General features: G+C 29.3%; 1 protein-coding gene across 1 annotated transcript in view; it reads left to right on the top strand.

Moving 5' to 3' along the window:
• Positions 1-242: 242 nt before the first annotated feature.
• Positions 243-11,377, top strand: part of LOC139426000 (retinal-binding protein) — a 51,484-nt gene continuing 40,349 nt past the window's right edge. Inside the window, exons 1-4 of the mRNA XM_087168191.1 lie at positions 243-363; positions 4,710-4,793; positions 7,153-7,228; positions 8,837-8,880. Of these exons, the coding sequence (XP_087024317.1) occupies positions 4,743-4,793; positions 7,153-7,228; positions 8,837-8,880 (171 nt within the window). The 5' untranslated portion in view covers positions 243-363; positions 4,710-4,742. The remainder of the gene's footprint in view (positions 364-4,709; positions 4,794-7,152; positions 7,229-8,836; positions 8,881-11,377) is intronic.

Raw genomic sequence — 11,377 nt, 5'->3', positions numbered from 1 at the left:
ATCTGAATGACGTCTTCAATCAAGATTTCGCAAAGATTTTTCGAATGAAATTAAAATTGAAAAAGATTGCAGGTGATTGAGAAAATAATAAAATTACGTTCGCAAATAACCAGTAAGGATCAAAAAAGGTAATTTAATAAACCAATAAATTTCAAGGTTTTCCTTGTTTCGAAAAATATGGATGACTTTGTTATCTTTGTATTTATATTTTTTCAATGACTAGATTATTTTCTAAAATTGTCTACCTTTACCGTATATTGAAATAAACACACTCTTACCTCCGACAGCGCAAACAAATTTAGTATATTTGATCATATGAACCAGTGAAAAGACCACTAACATATTGTCTCTCTTCAACGTTAAGTAAGTCTGAAAATTTATATCGATCCAGTGCTTAGAAAAAACTTCTATATATTTTGTGTATCTCAGTTTATAATTATGTTTAGATATTAAAGATTGATATTATTTATTTAACTTGAACATAAAAGTCAATAAAAGCAAATTTTCAAAGTAGTTTATAAAGAATTAAGAATTATATATATATATATATATACAGTGGAACCCCGATTTTACGTTGTCCGTTTCATACGTTATCCCGCTTCTTGCGTCATTTTCTGCTGATCCGTGAAAATTGCCTATATCGATAATGTTAAAAAATCCCGGATTTTGCGTCACCCCTTTTATGAAAATCCCGCTTGATGCGTTTTTCTACCAACAGATCAAATTAATTTTTTTTTTATTCTGCAACTCTCACACACTTTTCTAGTTTTTTAAGTTTCACTTTTGCTAGTTTTTTGAACAAGAAAAACTTGCTTTTCAGCTGCATGGAGCAATTCTTGCATTCTTTCTGTTCCATTTGTCAATAGGGGGGTGGGTAACAACAATAAAAACTTCAAAGCATAAAAACTCTAAAACAATTTTTACTTGCAAATGTAAATCAAGAAGTAAATTTGAAAAAATTTTTTAGTATTGAACGAGTTGTAGATGAAATTGTATGCAGCTAAAAACAAAGAGGAAGTGATGATTACTAATCTTTTCCATTAATTTAACTGGTAGTTGTCAATTTTTAAAAATATGCATAGATTTTTCGTAATCCCGATTTTACGTTATTCCGCTTCGAGCGTTTTTTATCGCTAGTCCGATCGAAAACGTAAAATCGGGGTTTCACTGTATATATATATATATATATATATATATATATATATATATATATATATATATATATATATATATATATATATATATATATATATATATATATATATATATATATATATATATATATATATATATACACACAGTGAATTCGCTATAACTCGAAGTACGATAACTCGAATATTACTGTAACTCGATTTTTTTTATGAGGTCCCGACCCTTGTATCTTCAATTTCATGTTAATTATTCTCGATTACTCGAAATTTACTCCCTTTAACTCTTTTTTTTTGGATCTTTTAAAGCAAGAAAAAAAAACCTAGGAGCTGATATCTTGCCTCTTCCTTTGCAACACACACACACAATGTCTTTCGCACTCTTCATGGAGAAGCTAAAGCTGTCCCTCTTGAAGTATGTGAACAGTGGTTAAATGAAACGCTTCCAAATTTACTTCAAGGATACAGTGAAAATGATGTTTTCAATACTGATGAAATGGGTTTATTTTTTAAATGTCTTCCAAATAAGACTATGATGTTTAAGGATGAAAACTGCTCAGGGGGTAAAATGAGCAAGGAAAGTCTAACTGTCCTAGTTGGAGGAAATGCGTCTGGGACAGAGAAATTACCCTTACTTGCTATCGGAAAATACCGAAATTTCCGATGTTTCAAGAATGTAAAAACGTATCCTTTGGATTACAAGTCTAACAAAAAGTTTTGGGTGACATCAGTTTTATTTGAAGGCTATGTAAGAAAATTGAATCGGAAATTCTTCGCTAAAAAAAGAAAAGTGATACTCTTTATGGATAAATGCACAGCGCAGAGTGATCTACCTAATTTGAAAGCAGTAAACTTGCAGTTTCTCCCGCCAAACACAACAGCAAAGTTGCAGCCGATGGACCAGGGTATCATAAAGTGCTTCAAACAGTCTTATCGTAAATGGCTTGTCCGAAAAATGATCCTAAATATTGTAAGCATTTAGAAGATTTGTAATTAATAAGCATTAATTAAATAATCCGACAATATTTTGAAAGTCAAGTCCAAAACCGAAACTAATGGTAAGTCGAAGTTCCGATATGTCGAAGTTTTTCGTCCGTCCTATCAGATTCGAGTTATCGCGAGTAGAGGGCGTCAAAGTTCATGTTCTTATATGAGGCAAAAACACACAAAGAACGATGAAGTTATGTTATAAAAGCAAATTTAATGGCATGTGATTACAATAAGTGTTCAAAACAGTGGCCGGCAGTGGCTATGCACGCAGTACAACGGCGAAGAAAAGATAGGCGAACATTCTGAAACACACCAGGCATATCACGAGCTTTCCCTGCAGCGGCCGAAAGCTTGGCGACAAGTAATGCAGCACAGTAACTCGCAACAGTAATGGAGCTTTCACGTTTGCATCAAACAACTTTGCGTTTGCATCAAACAACTTGCCAGCACCTTTGCGTTTCGTTTTCGACCATGCATTCTTTGATAAAAATTGTTTGCTTGGGTGTGTACTATCACCTCTTAAAATTTTGCCCATCTTTTTAGAATCATCCTTTATATCTATATATATACGCCTGCCAAAAAATATAAAATTATAACCCTTGTTTTCCCGAATTTCGAAAATAAGAATATATTTATATCTAATGTTAACTTCACAATATATATATATATATATATATATATATATATATATATATATATATATATATATATATATATATATATATATATATATATATATATATATATATATATATATATATATATATATATATATATATATATATATATATATATATATATATATACTAGTGGGCTGCGCCCCCTGCTCGCTAACGCTCGCCAACCCCCGAAAATTGCTACGCAATCTTATATGGTTTGCTTCGCGTACCAAGATCGCTTCGCTCGCTACTAACTTAGGTACATTGCAAATGCACAAAATTCTAAGAATTCAAAACAATCATTCAAATCCATGTAAAAAAATTACATCTTTTTAGTAAATACTAAGTCATTAAAATAAATTTGAATTCAAATAAATGACATGTAATTCGTTAAACCTATTAGAAATGTGCTATAGTATAATTCGTGATATAAATCAAAATTCGTCATATATAAATTCGCGAAAAAAAGCGCTTTCGACAAAATACTAAAATAGAGATCTATCGACAAAGACTACTCACTTCTGCCTAGCTTAATAGTATGAGATTGCCGCAGCTGATGCTCTCTGGTTATTTCAGTTTCCGTTTTTAAAAGCGCTATATGTTGAGTCACCTCAGATAGATTTGGCATGTGACATTTTTAGCGGCAATCATGGGTCGATTCGCCGTGTAACAGAAATAGTAACGTAAACAAAACAAAGCAAACGTTGCCACCGGCGGAAAAGAAATACAGCCAAAATTTGGGAGCCACGTAAGAGAATTATATATATTAGATATTTAGATCTATTGGTAAAAAGAAGTGATTTTTCTAAGTAATCATTTTTTTAAAATAACATTTATATTGTTATAACATTATATTGTTGAAACAAATTTGATGAGTTCACATACTTAATTTAATATTTTCGCTTACCAAACGGAAGGATAGATTAACAACTTCTTTGTTGTTGCCTGCATCTCATTGTGCATGTAGCAGATCGTATAACAGTATATTAATGTTATTTGCTCAAAAATAATAATTGTTAGACCACCTTTCTAAATAACTTTATCTTAAAATGTAAGGCAGATTTACATTATAATACTAATAAGAAAACAGCAATTCTCTTAGTTTTAAACTCTTGAATTAAAAGCTTAATAATAGCAGTACAGGAAAATAACTTTAAGTTAGGGATTCAAAAATATTTAAAGAAAAGCATGACTTTTATTAATTTTATGCTGACTACAACCAAAACAATAAGGAGACGAATGAGGAAAAACTGGATCACACCACGTGATTTTCTGGCCAATAAAAATGCACTGACAACAATGGAAAACTGCGACACCATCATTAGAATTTTATATATAGTAAGATATATATATATATACTGGTTTGACGGAGCGATCTCAAATATGCTAATTAATTAGTGCAGACGGTATTACGAAATTAGACGCAAAAATTTACAAAAACTTTCAATCAATAAACATAATTTTCTTACGATGAATACGGATTTACCACCCTCAAAATATAGGAGGTAGCTTTTATCTGGGAAATATGATCACAATAGTTTGCTCGAGAGAGTGGACCAAATTATGAGCCTCTTAATGTTAATTTTACTTTCTGCTAACTTCGCCATATCTCGAGGACTTTTTAATCGAATTGAAAAACTTCTAGCACACAATTATGAAATTCATTTATCCAAATATCATTTAGTATCCAAAGATTCGTTTATCAAAACATGTAAGGTTTTAATAGATTAAAAATCAAAGCTATGTTTCTCTACTATATTTTTAAACATACGTTTAAAATATATTTTTATGCTAATATCTAAGTTATATATTTAGTACAACCATTAATAAACTCTTTTATTTAGTATATGATGTGTTGCTGATTTTATATATAGAGGATTTAAATTAATAATTGACGTTCTCTTTCTTTTAGTAATTAAAACCAAGTAAGCCATAAACTAATATCATGACTGTCGCAGAAATTCTAGATCCAGAGGTTGAGAGTAAGATTGCAGAGGTAAGTTACATTTTGATTTGAAATTCCACTGTAATTCACAAATGTATGCCTGGATTAATTTAGAACTAATATAAATTAGAAAATCGAATGATATTAACCCTTTGCTTACGGTGTTCTATTTGTACCCTAACATGCGGTCCACATGTTGCACCACTAGTAAGCGGATGGTTAAAGTAGACTCAAGAGCCTCCAACTGGGTAAAAATCAGCGATTTCAACAAATTATTATTATTATTATCATATATAATAAAAAAATTTATCTGACTCTCCAAAAACAGTTAAATATTTTTCTTCTGTTGTTTGTTATGAATTGATGCTTACAACAAGCAAATGAAACTGAAACCGGAAGTAAACTCACAAAAACGAATCTAAAATATTTTTTCTATGCTTCGATTCTTTTAACCTTTATTTTTGTTAGAATAAATCATATTTTTATAACAAATTAAATTTATTTTATTTTCAAATAATTATTTTTTCTGTTCACAAAAATTTCTTGAATTTTAAATGCATTTTCTAAAGAGCGCTGATTTTGAGAAATTTCCTTATGCTGACACGGGTTGCAAAAAAAGTTTAATAGAGAAATTTCTTAGAATACTGAACGTCGATTTTGTTAAATTTATAACTGTGATTTGAACTAAAAATTAAGATATAATTGCTTATTTGTACTTTTTTTTATCAAATTTTACGTGAGAATATGAGAATTTTTCGTTAAAAATTCAATATTAAACCAGTATTAAGTTCTATTTCATTGACTTTTTTAAACTTTTTTTAAGATTTTTTTATAGCATGTATAATTACATTTATTTAGAATAAAAATCCTCTAAAATTTATGCATTATAATTTTTTGTAGAACTACCAGCCTGGCAAGAAAAATCTGTAATTTTAAAGTTCAAATTTGTCTTTACTTTTTAAAAAAATACATTATAACTTAACTTTCTTTTTACTTTTTAATTTTAAGATCCCTGCTTTCGAAACATAAATTTTTTAATTATGCTTTTTATAAGAAAAATAATTGTGTCTAAACCAATTGGATACTTTAAGCATCTTCAAAATTATTATATATGCAAATATTGCTTTAATAATTGAATAAAACTTTCTGGTAAAGTATTAAAAAGCCAATTGATCTCAATTATCAATGATACGACCTCATATATCAATAAAATTTTATAACGTATGAAGTGTTATTAAAAAAGAATACTTTAGTTGCAAGTTTGCATTCTGCAGATTAATAGGTAAATAATTATATACATCTAGTAATCAAAATGAAAAAAACTTAGCAATTTTAAAGTGTTTTTCCCCATGTTCCAGCATGAACAAAACTAGTTGCTCAACTGACATCAAAACCAATTTTTTTCCATACCTTGCATCTCTGGAGTTAGTTGCGGCTACGATTCGACTTTATTTGACTTAATTGTTCTGCTGCAATTCAAATGACTATTAAAATTAATATTTTAATTCCAATTTTAAAATTATTTTAACGATTAAGAATTCATTTTTCATTAAGTTACATACTTCCGACATTTTTTTATTAATCCTATATTTGACAGTGTAACCAAACCATTATTCTTAAAATGTTTAATTTATCTAATTCAAATATCTATTTCGTTTAAAATTGCAACACTTATGTTAGATAAAATATATATTTATCATAATTTATACTTTTAGTTTTTATCTGTACACAATTACGATGTTTTTTTCTCAATTGTATCATAAGACATTCCTGATATGTCATTTTATTAGTCATTTTGAAATTCTCGATCAAATTACAGTTTAAATCCGTTTTACCGCAAAATCCATTTTAACCATAAAACAGTATACATCTTTGTTAAGGAAGGAAATATAACTGATTAGAAACAAAACTATAACAAAATTTATCTTGATAATTAATGCCTGCAATATGAAGCATTTACTTTAAATTGCAATATTAGTTTTTTGTTAAAAGGAAACATGACTATTAGAGACAAATATTATAACAATATTCCATTGTAACTAATGTTTGTATATTTGTTACGAAGTATATTTGTACATTTGTTACTGCATTCTATTTAAAACTTCACTGCTAAAATCTCCGGGTCAAATTACTGTTTATTACTGGTGCTTTGAGTGTATCATCCGTAAAATTCAGTTTTACCACAAAATATTATACTGTGATATTTATTGATTTGAAGGTAATTATTGCTTTAAAAATCATATATATCAGATAATTTTTTGTTCCGTAACATGCTACGGTAAAAATGGATTTTACGGTAAAAAGTACTGATAATTTTACAAAATCTAGAATTTTGATGTCAACTTATTCATCATAAACCATTACTTCTCTGAAGCACTTGGCAATTTTAAAATCTCTTTTTTTCTTTCAGTTAAGATCAAGAGTAGAGAAAGATATGAATGCACCCATGAAAGATGATAAAAATTTATTTCACAGATTTCTCATTGGTAAGAATTCCATATCAAAACCTCAAAATCTTTCATTTTTATTCTATATCAAAGTTCTTTCAAATATTTATCAAAAACGATTTTAAATAAATTATTTTTAGTGGTAAATTTTATTACTTGAAACACAATGGCTTATTTATAAAGAAAATATTACTTCTAATAATATTATATTTAACAGTAATATTGAAAGTATTATCTGCCGATTTAAGTTTTATATAAGTAGGATTTTATACAGTGGTTCCCAAAACTGTTCGTGCCCTTATGACTTACAATGAAATGAGATACTATTCATTAGTTACAATTAAAATTTCCCAGTGTGTATTTAAAAATTATAACTAATCTTTTCTTTGCAAAAATGTATGCAATATTTTAAGAACAAAGTAACAGTTTATTTTTGAGAACTTAATGATCAAATAATAACAAAACATTTTACATCACAAAAGTCATCCCAAATTTAAATGTTGTCGGATAATTTCATAATTAAAACTATCGAACTATATTAATATCTAGTAAATATCTAGATATTACTAGATATTGCTAGATATTGCTAGATATTTACTAGATATTAACTAGATATTTAAAAATCGATCTCTCAGGAAATGTTCGAATTTTGCTCAAATTTTGTATTTTGCCTAGTAATATTATATTCTTTAAAATTATATAAAAATTTGAGTAGCTTACGATTCAAAATTTTTTCGACCATTAATAAATAAAATAATAAAAGAATAATAAATTTTCAATAAAAGTTATTTTTTGCATAGAATTATCTTTGGATAAACAAATTTCATAATTGTGCGTAAAAAGCCTTCTATTCGCTTAAAAAGTTCTCGAAATATAGCGAAATACGCAAAAATTGAAATTAACATTAAGGGATCCAAACTTTGGAGCCCTCTCCTGATCAAACTATTGGGACCATATTTTCTTGATTACGACCACCCCCTATAACTTGGAGGTCAGAGATCTTAAGGTAAAAGGCATGTTTATTCAGAGAAATCATATTTTTGTGTATGATTTCGTAACTTTTTACTTAGCATTAGCATCGTTTGCACATATAAATTAGCTTATTTGAGATCACCCCTTCGAGCCACTAAGATTAAATTTCAGATTGTGACAATCCGATCATTACATCAAAAGTTATTCAGGATGGATCCGTATTTTCTAAGATATGATTTTTTGAGTAGAGAAAACCAAATAACCAGAATTGTGACTTGTGAACCAGAATTGTTCGTTTTATAATCTTTTTGATTTCATTTTTGAAATATTTTCAATTATTTTTATGCATGTATTTATCTGAGTAAATGATTTAAATATTTGACGAGGATTTATCGAAAACAGAAATCCGAATGATCAGAATTTTTATTCACAACTTCAGTTTATATTTATTCTGATTTCGTCCTTAGATTTTTTTAAGGAAATTATTATATTTTCAACTATTTTCGTGCATGAATTTCTGCCAGGACGGTTCAAACTCAGGGATACTCGATCTTTTATAGTCCTGTCATCTATTGTTACTGATTCATACTGCTTTTTAAGTAAAATAAAAAAATACTTATTAGTTTTACTTTTATAATTTTTGTTTAAAATATTCTTTTCTTTCAATCAACACAGCTCGAGACTATAATGTGGAAAAGGCAGAAATCATGCTGAAAAAGGTCAGTAGAAAAAATTAAATATCAGTCATTGAATGTAATGAATTGAATAATACATTGAATAATTTGAATACATGAACGATATAAAACAGCAATTATGAAAATGAATTATTTTATGTATATGCTACACAGAAATCTCGGTAGTTCTTGGGTTGCTTTCTTTCAGAAAAGTAACCCAAATTACGCAGGATTTTTCCTAATCAGATATACACTTGTAAATAGAACAGTTGATTGTATATTAAAACACGTCCTGATTTCTTTTTAGATCAATATCAATCTACCTGGTTTTTTTCTAGATCAATATCAATCCAGCTGGTTTCTTTTTAGATCAATATCTTTTGAAATATCAATATGTAATATTACTACTCATTACTAATTTTACATTACAACTTATAAAAAAAAATTTCTGAAAAATTAAGAACGAATATAATGTTGTTTGTTACATTGTCTGTTAATATTGTTTGATTAAAAGCTTCATTCGCTTCAAAAATATATAAATTGGCAATAACAGCCGATGATGCTTCACGAGCTCAGAAACAGGTGCCCATTTTCAAGACCTGCCGGATGTGAATGTTGTTGTTGTTCATTTACGTCGCACTAGAGTTGCACAATGGGCTATTGGTGACGGTCTGAGAAACATCCCTGTAGGATGATCCGAAGACATGCCATCACAATTTTGATCCTCTGCAGAGGAGATGGCACTCCCGCTTCGGTAGCCTGACGAGCTGCACGTGAAGTCGAGCACTTTACGGTAGAACAGTTTAACGAGGACCAATACCGCACACCCTCGGTCCCTACGCAGACTGATCCAAGTGGTCACCCACCCGCACACTGACCGTAGCCTGTGATGCTTGACTTCGGTGATCTGCTGGGAACAGTGTCTTAACGATCAGTCCACTGCGGGACCCAGATGTGAATGAAAAGAAACAATTGCGATTTGAAATATCAAACATAAAGTTGCTAAAGAAAAATGAAAAAATAAGCCTAGTGATAAACAAACCTAGAAAAATCATAGCACCCGAAAGAGAGAAAAAAGATGTGCAACAAAGATAGAGAAAGTACAGTGGCTGAAAGGAGATAAATCAGGGTAAAATGCATGTAGTTTGACACGAAATTTGCAATATTTTCTGAAATGAATCGTTGTCAGTGATATTTTTTATGCCATGCGTGCACCAAAAAGAAAGGATCGTGAAGAACTAATGTCGTTAACAAGATAATCGGCATTCATATGGGTAAAACAAGATTCCAGTTCATCAATATGAGCTGATGTGATTAGGTTCGAAGTAATTTTTTCATTGTTGAAATTGAATTTATTCCCAAAATTCCAACAATGATCAGAAATTAATGATTTCTTGTATTTTTGATAATGGACATATCTATCATGTTCCTTAACTCTAAATTTTAAAGCGCGTCCAGTTTGACCGATGTTTTCGAAGTCTCACTGACAAGGCATGCGGTAAATGCCCAAGTGATTTACAAAGTTAATAGGATCTTAAAGAGGCTTAAAATTGATTTTGTTAATAGGCCCAAAAATGACTTTAAAGCCAAAACGGGACAAGATATTAGCAATTTTATAACAAACGGGGAAAAAACGGTATATTAACAATTTCTCTGGATTGATGTTATATACAAAACTCCTTTTAGCTGCCACAGCGTTACTGATCACCCAAGGAGATTGGGTGGTAGATGTAATGCTCCAAAAAAAAAAAAGGAAAAAAAAGAAGAAAAAAACGGACCAGAAATGTTATTACTATGTGGCATGATGATTTTGACAGATTTTTTTTTCGCCCTGTTATTATAAAGAAGTCAAACTTTTGATCTATTTATAGGATCTAATTACGTATTAGGACTCAATCTTGATAGTTTGAAAGGTTGTTAATAGTTCAAAAATTTTGAATTGTAAAGTATGTATTCTTACATCATTTTAAAGTTTATAAATTTAAATGGCAAAATGCAAAATTTGAGCGAAATTGGTTGAATAGTCCTTGAGAAATTGAATTTTAAGAAATTCGTATATTTTTAAAAAATAAAAAAAAATAAAATACAAAAAGTTGAAAAACGAGAAAAAAATGCAAAAAGTAAAATCAGCATTAAAGGGTCCAAACTTGGGATCGCTATGTTTCTCATGACCATGTTATCGGCCATGTTTCCCAGACTGCTGTTATCCCTCCACATTTTGGGTGTCAGAAATCTGAATCCAATGAAAAAAAGATATGTTTAGTCAGGGTAAGTACGTTTTTGCGTCTGATATCGTAACTTAAAATACCGTCTGTACTAATTAATTAGCATATTTGAAGTCACTCTTTTGAACCATTGAGATTAAATCCTAAAACGTGAGGATCCTATCGATAGATCAAAAGTTATTCAGGATAGTCCATTTTTTTCCTGACTCACTGTACTTTACAGCTACTCTGGATTAAAAACCTGTTTTTGTAACAATCTTGCTATAATACCTAATTATCAGTTTTGACATTAATTGTTTAATTTTTCAATAACTCCC

Source organism: Parasteatoda tepidariorum, chromosome 7 (assembly GCF_982258835.1).
Source record: "Parasteatoda tepidariorum strain Cologne lab strain chromosome 7, Ptep-v5.0, whole genome shotgun sequence".
Taxonomy (NCBI): domain Eukaryota; kingdom Metazoa; phylum Arthropoda; class Arachnida; order Araneae; family Theridiidae; genus Parasteatoda; species Parasteatoda tepidariorum.
Note: the sequence above shows the minus strand (reverse complement) of the source record. Positions and strands in the feature narration are given on the sequence as shown.